The sequence below is a fragment of the Bombina bombina genome, chromosome 5 (assembly GCF_027579735.1).
Source record: "Bombina bombina isolate aBomBom1 chromosome 5, aBomBom1.pri, whole genome shotgun sequence".
In the NCBI taxonomy this organism is placed as follows: Eukaryota; Metazoa; Chordata; class Amphibia; order Anura; family Bombinatoridae; genus Bombina; species Bombina bombina.
Genome location: NC_069503.1, coordinates 835,778,833 through 835,792,702, shown reverse-complemented (window position 1 = coordinate 835,792,702; position 13,870 = coordinate 835,778,833). Strand labels below are relative to the sequence as shown.

At 41.3% G+C, this 13,870-nt stretch overlaps 1 protein-coding gene across 1 annotated transcript in view; it reads right to left on the bottom strand.

The window, feature by feature from the left end:
- LOC128660877 (tyrosine-protein kinase Yes) overlaps positions 1–13,870 on the bottom strand; it is a 259,946-nt gene that overhangs the window by 19,299 nt on the left and 226,777 nt on the right. The window contains exons 9-10 of the mRNA XM_053714959.1: positions 7,149–7,225; positions 6,128–6,281 (exon numbers count right to left, since the gene is read on the bottom strand). Coding sequence (XP_053570934.1) covers positions 6,128–6,281; positions 7,149–7,225 — 231 coding nt within the window. The remainder of the gene's footprint in view (positions 1–6,127; positions 6,282–7,148; positions 7,226–13,870) is intronic.

Sequence of the window (13,870 nt, the reverse complement as noted above, 5' to 3'; positions counted from 1 at the left end):
ACCTATCGCTGTCTTATGTTGCCTAATCCTATATGCATTTTGTTGTTTCTCCAACGTAAGCCACATGGGCATTTAATTACGTAAACAAGAAATTGTGACTCGCAAGTGTAGTGACCTCTAATGGGCAGACGCTTCCCAGATCTAGGATGAGTTACAGTGTTACCTGTTTGAATCAAATTGCACTGTGCACAATTATTGCAAGGGAAGGTTTCATTTAATATATCTGGACTATCCTGAGCAGTTGCTCATTTTATGTCATGGACTGACGTCTATTGGCATTTTATATGCTGGGGACACCCAATGATACTGTTTTTTTACTATGTTTTTGCATCCTTGCAGAATTGTGCATTATATATGTGTTCTCACTATTACATATTAAAATAGTTATTTTTTCACTTCAGCATACTTATGACTAGATATGACATTTATTTGCATACCGACTCCTTGTTAGTGCTGGGACATTGTGTATTTGTGTGTGTGTGTATATATATACATACACACACACACACACATATATATATATATATATATATATATATATATATATATATATATATATATATATATATATATATATATATATATATATATATGTGTGTGTGTGTGTGTGTATGTATGTATGTATATGTATGTATTACATACATACATATACATACATACACACACACACACATATATATATATATATATATATATATATATATATATATATATATATATATATATATATATATATATATATATTTATACAAACATTTTTCACAACAAAGGAACTATGGGATATGTAGGATAAATTTAGCGTTCGAAAAACTGGACAAAAACTTGCATTAGAAGGAATCCCAATCTCTTAGGGATTAATTCAGCACATTTTACCACTAAAAAGGAGAAATAACTAGGACTTGTAAAGCAAACAGAAAAAATAAAAATTCCCCTAAACAGTCTAATGCATACTGCAGAGCTTGATACAGAATAGACCTGGCGATAAAAGGAACCATGTTTCACCACCAGACTCATGTCCGACAGCTGGAAACTCTGTATCTGGTTGTGTGTGCGAGTGGGGAAGGGAGTTAAGACCAAAGTGATTAAGTAAATTAAAAACCCATTTCAGCCTGTAAAAGAGCCTCTCTCATTGTGAAGGTAATCAAACTATCCTCTACCTCGTCTGATTTTTAATCCTAATTGCAGCCAATCATGGGGCATTTAGAGACATAGGCAGTGAACCCCTGCCCCATCAGGCAGTCATACTGGGGGTGTTTGTCTACTAATATGCTTAGGTAGCCCCCTCTGTTATATAGATTTAATTCCAATATGAATGGCCGATGATTGATATTCATTCTTATGTAACCACTACATTATATGTTTTCTGGACCAGTATCTATAGCAACGGTCCTCCTGTGAATGACCAGGGATTGCATAAACCTATATTAGGGATGCAATAGTGCTACGTTTAGTTTAACACTAGCAGAGCACAGTATTCAATTACTATTTAATAAATACTGTGGCCTAGATTTGGAGTTCGGCGGTAGCCGTCAAAACCAGCGTTAGAGGCTCCTAACGCTGGTTTTGGCCGCCCGCTGGTATTTGGAGTCAGTGATTAAAGGGTCTAACGCTCACTTTTCAGCCGCGACTTTTCCATACCGCAGATCCCCCTACGCCATTTGCGTATCCTATCTTTTCAATGGGATCTTTCTAACGCTGGTATTTAGAGTCGTTTCTGCAGTGAGCGTTAGACCTCTAACGACAAAATTCCAGCCGCCTGAAAATAGCAGGAGTTAAGAGCTTTCTGGCTAACGCCGGTTCATAAAGCTCTTAACTACTGTACCCTAAAGTACACTAACACCCATAAACTACCTATGTACCCCTAAACCGAGGTCCCCCCACATCGCCGCCACTCGATTAAAATTTTCAACCCCTAATCTGCCGACCGCCACCTACGTTATACTTATGTACCCCTAATCTGCTGCCCCTAACCCCGCCGACCCCTGTATTACATTTATTAACCCCTAACCTGCCCCCCACAACGTCGCCGCCAGCTACTTAAAATAATTAACCCCTAATCTTCCGACCGCAAAGCGCCGCCACCTACGTTATCCCTATGTACCCCTAATCTGCTACCCCTAACACCGCCGACCCCTATATTATATTTATTAACCCCTAATCTGCCCCCCTCAACGTCGCCGACACCTGCCTACACTTATTAACCCCTAATCTGCCGAGCGGACCTGAGCGCTACTATAATAAAGTTATTAACCCCTAACCCGCCTCACTAACCCTATCATAAATAGTATTAACCCCTAATCTGCCCTCCCTAACATCGCCGACACCTACCTTCAATTATTAACCCCTAATCTGACGACCGGAGCTCACCGCTATTCTAATAAATTGATTAACCCCTAAAGCTAAGTCTAACCCTAACACTAACACCCCCCTAACTTAAATATAATTTACATCTAACGAAATTAATTAACTCTTATTAAATAAATGATTCCTATTTAAAGCTAAATACTTACCTGTAAAATAAATCCTAATATAGCTACAATATAAATTATAATTATATTATAGCTATTTTAGGATTAATATTTATTTTACAGGCAACTTTTTAATTATTTTAACCAGGTACAATAGCTATTAAATAGTTAAGAACTATTTAATAGTTACCTAGTTAAAATAATAACAAATTTACCTGTAAAATAAATCCTAACCTAAGATATAATTAAACCTAATACTACCCTATCAATAAATTAATTAAATAAACTACCTACAATTACCTACAATTAACCTAACACTACACTATCAATAAATTAATTAAACACAATTGCTACAAATAAATACAATTAAATAAACTAGCTAAAGTACAAAAAATAAAAAAGAACTAAGTTACAAAAAATAATAAAATATTTACAAACATAAGAAAAATATTACAACAATTTTAAACTAATTACACCTACTCTAAGCCCCCTAATAAAATAACAAAGCCCCCCAAAATAAAAAATTCCCTACCCTATTCTAAATTTAAAAAGTTACAAGCTCTTTTACCTTACCAGCCCTGAACAGGGCCCTTTGCGGGGCATGCCCCAAGGATTTCAGCTCTTTTGCCTGTAAAAAAAACACATACAATACCCCCCCCCCAACATTACAACCCACCACCCACATACCCCTAATCTAACCCAAACCCCCCTTAAATAAACCTAACACTAAGCCCCTGAAGATCTTCCTACCTTGTCTTCACCATACCAGGTTCACCGATCCGTCCTGGCTCCAACATCTTCATCCAACCCAAGCGGGGGTTGGCGATCCATCATCCGGTGCTGAAGAGGTCCAGAAGAGGCTCCAAAGTCTTCCTCCTATCCGGCAAGAAGAGGACATCCGGACCGGCAAACATCTTCTCCAAGCGGCATCTTCAATCTTCTTCCATCCGGTGCGGAGCGGGTCCATCTTGAAGCAGGCGACGCGGATCCATCCTCTTCTTCCGTTATCTCCCGACGAATGACGGTTCCTTTAAGGGACGTCATCCAAGATGGCGTCCCTCGAATTCCGATTGGCTGATAGGATTCTATCAGCCAATCGGAATTAAGGTAGGAATTTTCTATCAGCCAATCGGAATTCGAGGGACGCCATCTTGGATGACGTCCCTTAAAGGAACCGTCATTCGTCGGGAGACAACGGAAGAAGAGGATGGATCCGCGTTGCCTGCTTCAAGATGGACCCGCTCCGCACCGGATGGAAGAAGATTGAAGATGCCGCTTGGAGAAGATGTTTGCCGGTCCGGATGTCCTCTTCTTGCCGGATAGGAGGAAGACTTTGGAGCCTCTTCTGGACCTCTTCAGCACCGGATGATGGATCGCCAACCCCCGCTTGGGTTGGATGAAGATGTTGGAGCCAGGACGGATCGGTGAACCTGGTATGGTGAAGACAAGGTAGGAAGATCTTCAGGGGCTTAGTGTTAGGTTTATTTAAGGGGGGTTTGGGTTAGATTAGGGGTATGTGGGTGGTGGGTTGTAATGTTGGGGGGGGTATTGTATGTGTTTTTTTTACAGGCAAAAGAGCTGAAATCCTTGGGGCATGCCCCGCAAAGGGCCCTGTTCAGGGCTGGTAAGGTAAAAGAGCTTGTAACTTTTTAAATTTAGAATAGGGTAGGGAATTTTTTATTTTGGGGGGCTTTGTTATTTTATTAGGGGGCTTAGAGTAGGTGTAATTAGTTTAAAATTGTTGTAATATTTTTCTTATGTTTGTAAATATTTTATTATTTTTTGTAACTTAGTTCTTTTTTATTTTTTGTACTTTAGCTAGTTTAATTAATTTATTGATAGTGTAGTGTTAGGTTAATTGTAGGTAATTGTAGGTAGTTTATTTAATTAATTTATTGATAGGGTAGTGTTAGGTTTAATTATATCTTAGGTTAGGATTTATTTTACAGGTAAATTTGTTATTATTTTAACTAGGTAGCTATTAAATAGTTCTTAACTATTTAATAGCTATTGTACCTGGTTAAAATAATTAAAAAGTTGCCTGCAAAATAAATATTAATCCTAAAATAGCTATAATATAATTATAATTTATATTGTAGCTATATTAGGATTTATTTTACAGGTAAGTATTTAGCTTTAAATAGGAATCATTTATTTAATAAGAGTTAATTAATTTCGTTAGATGTAAATTATATTTAACTTAGGGGGGTGTTAGTATTAGGGTTAGACTTAGCTTTAGGGGTTAATACATTTATTATAGTAGCGGTGAGGTCCGCTCGGCAGATTAGGGGTTAATAATTGAAGGTAGGTGTCGGCGATGTTAGGGAGGGCAGATTAGGGGTTAATACTATTTATGATAGGGTTAGTGAGGCGGATTAGGGGTTAATAACTTTATTATAGTAGCGCTCAGGTCCGCTCGGCAGATTAGGAGTTAATAAGTGTAGGCAGGTGTCGGCGACGTTGAGGGGGGCAGATTAGGGGTTAATAAATATAATATAGGGGTCGGCGATGTTAGGGCAGCAGATTAGGGGTACATAGGGATAACGTAGGTTGCGGCGGTTTACGGAGCGGCAGATTAGGGGTTAAAAAAAATATGCAGGTGTCAGCGATAGCGGGGGCGGCAGATTAGGGGTTAATAAGTGTAAGGTTAGGGGTGTTTAGACTTGGGGTACATGTTAGAGTGTTAGGTGCAGACGTAGGAAGTGTTTCCCCATAGGAAACAATGGGGCTGCGTTAGGAGCTGAACGCTGCTTTTTTGCAGGTGTTAGGTTTTTTTTCAGCTCAAACAGCCCCATTGTTTCCTATGGGAGAATCGTGCACGAGCACGTTTTTGAGGCCGGCCGCGTCCGTAAGCAACTCTGGTATCGAGAGTTGCATTTGCGGTAAAAATGCTCTACGCTCCTTTTTTGGAGCCTAACGCAGCATTTGTTTGAACTCTCGATACCAGAGTTAAATTTATGGTGCGGCCAGAAAAAAGCCCGCGGAGCGTTAACAGCCCTTTTACCGCCGAACTCCAAATCTAGGCCTGTACCTGTAAAATAGTGACAATCACTGTAGTAAAATTTGCCAGACTATAACACTGAGACACAGATTGCACTGTAATGCTGTAAACAGAGTGAACTAAGCATAACAAAATGGTGCCAGTTACTTTTCTCACAATCTCACGACGATTACTGCACTGTTTCAAAATCCTTGGAGGTTTCACTTCTGCTCCACAAAGCGCTGTATTAATGTAGCGCTTCAAAGTGAAGCGCTGTAAAGTGAGGTATACCTGTAATATTGTGTTACTTTTTATACTCAACTGTTTAACTTGCATGCAAATTTTAAAGGAAAATAAAATTTGAATTTGAAATACCAACAACCACATTTAAAATTCACTCAGGAATATTTTTGCATTATACTTTATGTTGCCAAATGTTTTAGAAAAGCTATTACAGCTTTCATGGTAGCTATTTTTGTGCAGACTGGCTGACAAGCATATCTGAATCTGATATTCATGTATGACAAAACCTGTGACATGTCAATAAAATACATCAAATTGTAAAAAGAATAATGATAATACTCTATTCATTTAATAGTTATTTTGGATTTCTGGGTGCAAAGAATCTCAACTTCTGGGAGGTTTGTTATATTTACAATAAGAAAATAGAATGACTTACCTTGCCTTGCTGTATATTCATTGTCCTCTATCAATCTTGCCAAGCCAAAGTCAGCAATTTTACATACTAGGTTTTCTCCTACAAGGATGTTAGCAGCCCTGAGGTCTCTGTGAATATAGTTCATTCTCTCAATATAAGCCATACCATCTGCGATCTAGTGAAAATAAAAATATATTACTAGCATACACTCTTACTCTCATTAAAGGGACACTAAACCCACATTTTTTTCTTTCATGATTCAGATAGAGCATGCAATTTTAAGCAACTTTCTAATTTACTCCAATTATCAATTTTTCTTCGTTCTCTTGCTATTTTTATTTAAAAAGCAGGAATGTGATGCATAGGAGCCGGTCTATTTTTGGTTGAGAACCTGGGTTATGCTTGCTTATTAGTGGGTAAATGTAAGCCTCCAATAAGCAAGCGCTATCCATGGTGCTGAACCTAAAATGGGCTGGCTGCTATGATTTACATTCCTGCTTTAAATAAAGATGGCAAGAGAACGAAGACAAATTGATAATAGGAGTAAATTAGAAAGTTGATTAAAATGTCATGTTCTATCTGAATCATGAAAGAAAAAAAATTGGGTTCAGTGTCTCTTTAATTTTTTTTCTATCATTCAGATACAGAATACAATTTTTTTTTTTTTCAATTTACTTCTGTTAACAAATTTGTTTCATTCTTATGTTATTCTTTGTTGAAGATATACCTAGTTAGGTAGAGTGCACATGCCTGAAGCCGCTAAGACAGGACATTGTGCTGCCATCTAGTGCTCTTGTGAGCAAAAAAACATTGTTGCAAAACTGCTTACATATAGTACTGCAGACACGTGCATACTCCTGAGGTTACATTCCTGCTTTTCAACAAAGGATAACAAGAAAAGAAAGAAAATTTTATAATAGAAATAATACGGAAAGTTGATTAAAATTGTATGTTCTATCTCAATCATGAAAGAAAACTTTTGGGTTTTATGTCCTTTTAATGTAGTCTACACTCAACTAAATAAGTAAAAAATTGTTTTCACCTGTGCCGCCATGTCAACAAGTTGTGGCAGCTTTAAATATTTTCCTTCTCCTTCTTTAAGGAAATCGAGCAGGCTCCCTATGAAAAAAAATATATTATTAAATCAGATGACATAATTATTACGTAAAAAACAGAAATTTATCAGGTAAAAAATTATTTCTCCTACGGTGTGTCCGGTCCACGGCTTCATCCTTACTTGTGGGATATTCTCTTCCCTACAGGAAGTGGCAAAGAGAGCACAACAGCAGAGCTGTCCATATAGCTCCCCCTCTAGCTCCGCCCCCCAGTCATTCGACAGATGGTCAGGAGAAAAAAAGGAGAATCATAGGGTGCAGTGGTGACTGTAGTGTACAAAAACAAAAATGTTAAACCTGACTAAAAGCCAGGGCGGGCCGTGGACCGGACACACCGTAGGAGAAAGAAATTTATCAGGTAAACATAAATTCTGTTTTCTCCTACATTGGTGTGTCCGGTCCACGGCTTCATCCTTACTTGTGGGAACCAATACCAAAGCTTTAGGACACGGATGAAGGGAGGGAGCAAGTCAGGTAACCTAAACGGAAGGCACCACTGCTTGTAAAACCTTTCTCCCAAAAATAGCCTCCGAAGAAGCATATCGAATTTGTAAAATTTGGCAAAAGTATGCAGAGAAGACCACGTCGCTACCTTACAGATCTGTTCAACAGAAGCCTCATTCTTGAAGGCCCATGTGGAAGCCACGGCTCTAGTAGAATGAGCAGTAATTCGTTCAGGAGGCTGCTGTCCGGCAGTCTCATAAGCCAATCGGATGATGCTTTTTAACCAAAAGGAAAGAGAGGTAGCAGTAGCTTTCTGACCTCTCCTCTTACCAGAATAGACGACAAACAATGAAGATGTCTGTCTGAAATCCTTTGTTGCTTCTAGATAGAATTTTAAAGCACGAACCACATCTAGATTGTGTAACAAACGTTCCTTTTTGGAAACTGGATTAGGACACAGAGAAGGAACAACTATTTCCTGGTTAATATTCCTATTGGAAACCACCTTCGGAAGAAAACCAGGTTTGGTACGTAAAACGACCTTATCTGAATGGAACACCAGATAGGGTGAATTACACTGCAAAGCAGACAATTCAGAAACTCTTCTAGTAGAAGAAATAGCAACCAAAAACAAAACTTTCCAAGAAAGTAACTTAATATCTATGGAATGTAAAGGTTCAAACAGAACCCCTTGAAGAACTGAAAGAACTAAATTCAGACTCCATAGAGGAGTCACAGGTCTATAGACAGGCTTAATTCTGACCAACGCCTGAACATCTGGCACAGCTGCCAGGCGTCTGTGTAACAAGACAGACAGAGCAGATATCTGTCCCTTTAAAGAACTGGCTGACAGACCTTTCTCCAGACCTTCTTGGAGAAAGGAAAGAATCCTTGGAATTCTAATTTTACTCCATGAGTAACCCTTGGATTCGCACCAATAGAGATATTTCTGCCATATCTTATGGTAAATTCTCCTGGTTACAGGCTTTCTAGCCTGAACCAGAGTATCTATAACAGATTCCGAAAACCCACCCTTAGATAGAATCAAGCGTTCAATCTCCAAGGAGTCAGCTGCAGAGAAACTAGGTTTGGATGTTCGAATGGACCTTGCACTAGAAGGTCCTGTCTCAATGGTAGCTTCCATGGTGGAGCCGATGACATATTCACCAGGTCTGCATACCAAGTCCTGCGTGGCCACGCAGGAGCTATTAGAATCACCGAAGCCTTCTCCTGTTTGATCCTGGCTACTAGCCTGGGGAGTAGAGGAAACGTTGGAAAGACATACGCTAGATTGAATGACCAATGTCGCCTTGGGATCCCTGGACCTGGACCCGTAGCGTGGAACCTTGGAGTTCTGACAAGACACCATCAGATCCAGATCTGGAATGCCCCATAGTGAGTTAACTGGGCAAAGACCTCCGGGTGAAGTTCCCACTCCCCCGGATGGAAAGTCTGACGACTCAAATAATCCGCCTCCCAGTTGTCTACTCCTGGGATGTGAATTGCAGATAGATGGCAGGAGTGATCCTCCGCCCATTTGATGATCTTGGATACTTCTCTCATCGCCAGGGAACTCTTCGTTCCTCCCTGATGATTGATGTACGCTACAGTCGTCATGTTGTCCGACTGAAATCTTATGAATTTGGCCTTCGCCAGTTGAGGCCAAGCCAGGAGCGTATTGAATATCGCTCTTAATTCCAAAATGTTTATCGGGAGAAGAGATTCTTCCCGAGACCATAGACCCTGAGCTTTCAGGGAGTCCCACACCGCGCCCCAGCCTAGGAGACTGGCGTCGGTCGTGACAATGATCCACTCTGGTCTGCGGTCACCATTAGACCGATAACCTCCATGCACTGAGCCACAGACGGCTGAACAACGGTATGAAGGACTCGACAAGCTTTTGAGAGTTTTGACTTTCTGACCTCCGTCAGAAAGATTTTCATTTCTACCGAATCTATTATTGTTCCCAAGAAGGGAACCCTTGTGACCGGGGACAGAGAACTCTTTTCTACATTCACCTTCCACCCGTGAGACCTTAGAAAGGCCAGAAAGATATCCATATGAGCCTTGGCTCTGGGAAGAGACGACGCCTGTATTAAGATGTCGTCTAGGTAAGGTGCTACTGCAATGCCCCGCGGTCTTAGTACCGCTAGAAGGGACCCTTTTGTGAAAATTCTTGGAGTGGTGGCCAACCCGAAAGGAAGGGCCACAAACTGCTAATGCTTGTCCAGAAAGGCAAATCTTAGGAACTGATGGCGATTTTTGTGGATTGGAATATGCAGGTATGCATCCTTTAGGTCCACAGTAGTCATGTATTGACCCTCCTGGATCATAGGCAGAATTGTTCGAATTGTTTCCATCTTGAATGATGGAACTCTGAGAAATTTGTTTAGGATCTTTAAGTCCAGAATTGGCCTAAACGTTCCCTCCTTTTTGGGAACTACAAACATGTTTGAGTAAAAACCCAGTCCTTGTTCTGCTTTTGGGACTGGGTGAATCACTCCCATTTTGAAAAGGTCTTCTACGCAATGTAAAAATGCCTGTCTCTTTGTCAGGTCTGAAGACAAGCGAGAAATGTGAAACCTTCCCTTTGGGGGAAGGTCCTTGAATTCTAGGAGATACCCCTGAGATACAATCTCTAAAGCCCAGGGGTCTGGAACATCTCTTGCCCAAGCCTGAGCAAAGAGAGAGTCTGCCCCCCACCAGATCCGGTCCCGGATCGGGGGCTATCCTTTCATGCTGATTTGATTGGAGCAGCAGGCTTCTTGGCCTGTTTCCCCTTGTTCCAGCCCTGCAATGGTTTCCATGCTGGCTTGGGCTGGGAACTGTTACCCTCTTGTCTAGAGCCTTGAGCGTTAGAAGCTGGTCCGTTCCTGAATTTGCGAAAGGAACGAAAATTAGACTTATTCTTTGCTTTGAAAGGCCTATCCTGTGGAAGGGCATGGCCCTTTCCCCCAGCGATGTCTGAAATAATCTCTTTCAACTCTGGCCCGAATAGGGTCTTACCCTTGAAAGGAATATTAAGCAATTTTGTTTTTGACGACACATCCACCGACCAAGATTTTAGCCAAAGCGCTCTGCGCGCCACTATTGCAAAACCTGAATTTTTCGCCTCTAACTTAGCTAATTGAAAAGCGGCATCTAAAATAAAAGAATTAGCCAATTTCAGTGCGTGAATTCTGTCCATGACTTCATCATATGGAGTCTCCTTCTGTAGCGAATTTTCTAGTTCATCGAACCAAAAAGACGCCGCTGTGGTGACAGGAATAATGCACGAAATTGGTTGAAGAAGAAAACCTTGCTGAACAAAAATTTTCTTCAGCAATCCTTCTAATTTTTTATCCATCGGATCTTTGAAAGCGCAACTGTCCTCTATTGGAATAGTTGTGCGCTTAGCTAATGTTGAAACTGCCCCCTCTACCTTAGGAACTGTCTGCCATGCGTCCCTTCTGGGGTCAACAATGGGGAACATTTTCTTAAATATAGGAGGGGGAACAAAAGGAACACCTGGCTTCTCCCACTCCTTAGTCACTATGTCCGTCACCCTCTTGGGTATCGGAAAAGCATCAGTGTGCACAGGGACCTCTAAGAATTTGTCCATTTTGCACAATTTCTCTGGAATCACCAAAGGATCAGAATCATCCAGAGTAGCTAGCACCTCCTTAAGCAGAGCACAGAGGTGTTCCAGCTTAAATTTGAATGCAACTATATCAGGCTCTGCCTGCAGAGAAATCTTTCCTGTGTCAGAAATTTCTCCTTCAGACAGGCCCTCCCTCACCGCCAAATCAGATTGATGTGAGGGCATAATAGATAAATTATCCTCAGCGTCTGCCTGCTCATCCTCTGTATTTAAAACTGAGCAATCGCGCTTTCTAGGATAAGCTGGCAGTTTGGATAAAAAAGCTGCTAGTGAATTATCCATTACTGCTGCTAACTGCTGCTAACTGCTGCATAGTAACCGCCATTGGCGCGCTAGATGAACTAGGTATCGCTTGCGTGGGCAATGCTGGAGTTGACACAGAAGGAGAGGATGATGAACTATCCCCACTACCTTCATTTAAAGAATCATCTTGGGCAACATCTTTAAATGTGACAGTACTGTCCTTAATTTGTTTGGACCCTATGGCACAAAAATGTAATGGTGGAACCACCTTGGCCTCCGTACACACAGAACACAGGCTATCTGAAGGCATAGACATGTTAGACAAACCTAGGCAGCTCTATAATGCAAGATAAACATAATTTATGCTTACCTGATAAATTCCTTTCTTCTGTTGTGTGATCAGTCCACGGGTCATCATTACTTCTGGGATATTATCTGCTCCCCTACAGGAAGTGCAAGAGGATTCACCCAGCAAAGTTGCTATATAGCTCCTCCCCTCTACGTCACCTCCAGTCATTCGACCAAAGACCAACGAGAAAGGAGAAGCCAAGGGTGTAGTGGTGACTGAATTATAATTTAAAAAATATTTACCTGCCTTAAAAAACAGGGCGGGCCGTGGACTGATCACACAACAGAAGAAAGGAATTTATCAGGTAAGCATAAATTATGTTTTCTTCTGTTATGTGTGATCAGTCCACGGGTCATCATTACTTCTGGGATACCAATACCAAAGCAAAAGTACACGGATGACGGGAGGGATAGGCAGGCTCATTATACAGAAGGAACCACTGCCTGAAGAACCTTTCTCCCAAAAATAGCCTCCGAAGAAGCAAAAGTGTCAAATTTGTAAAATTTGGAAAAAGTATGAAGCGAAGACCAAGTTGCAGCCTTGCAAATCTGTTCAACAGAGGCCTCATTCTTAAAGGCCCAAGTGGAAGCCACAGCTCTAGTGGAATGAGCTGTAATTCTTTCAGGAGGCTGCTGTCCAGCAGTCTCATAGGCTAAACGTATTATGCTACGAAGCCAAAAAGAGAGAGAGGTAGCAGAAGCTTTTTGACCTCCCCTCTGTCCAGAATAAACGACAAACAGGGAAGAAGTTTGGCGAAAATCTTTAGTTGCCTGCAAGTAGAACTTGAGGGCACGAACTACATCCAGATTGTGTAGAAGACGTTCCTTCTTTGAAGAAGGATTTGGACACAAGGATGGAACAACAATCTCTTGATTGATATTCCTGTTAGAGACAACCTTAGGTAAGAAACCAGGTTTAGTACGCAGAACTACCTTGTCTGAGTGAAAGATCAGGTAAGGAGAATCACAATGTAGGGCTGATAACTCAGAGACTCTTCGAGCCGAGGAAATAGCCATTAAAAATAGAACTTTCCAAGATAACAATTTTATATCAATGGAATGAAGGGGTTCAAACGGAACACCCTGTAAAACGTTAAGAACTAAGTTTAAACTCCATGGCGGAGCAACAGTTTTAAACACAGGCTTGATCCTAGCTAAAGCCTGACAAAAGGCCTGGATGTCTGAATTTTCTGACAGACGCCTGTGTAACAAGATGGACAGAGCTGAGATCTGTCCCTTTAATGAGCTAGCCGATAAACCCTTTTCTAAACCTTCTTGTAGAAAAGACAATATCCTAGGAATCCTAACCTTACTCCAGGAGTAATCTTTGGATTCACACCAGTATAGGTATTTGCGCCATATTTTATGGTAAATCTTTCTGGTAACAGGCTTCCTAGCCTGTATCAGGGTATCAATAACCGACTCAGAAAAACCACGTTTTGATAAAATCAAGCGTTCAATTTCCAAGCAGTCAGCTTCAGAGAAGTTAGACTTTGATGTTTGAATGGACCCTGAATCAGAAGGTCCTGTCTTAGAGGTAGAGACCAAGGCGGACAGGATGACATGTCCACTAGATCTGCATACCAAGTCCTGCGCGGCCATGCAGGCGCTATTAGAATCACTGATGCTCTCTCCTGTTTGATCTTGGCAATCAATCGAGGAAGCAGCGGGAAGGGTGGAAACACATAAGCCATCCTGAAGTTCCAAGGTGCTGTCAAAGCATCTATCAGAACCGCTCCCGGATCCCTGGATCTGGATCCGTAGCGAGGAAGTTTGGCGTTCTGGCGAGACGCCATGAGATCTATCTCTGGTTTGCCCCAACGTCGAAGTATTTGGGCAAAGACCTCCGGATGAAGTTCCCACTCCCCCGGATGAAGAGTCTGGCGACTCAAGAAATCCGCCTCCCAGTTCTCCACTCCCGGGATGTGGATTGCTGACAGGTGGCAAGAGTGAGACTCTGCCCAGCGAATTATC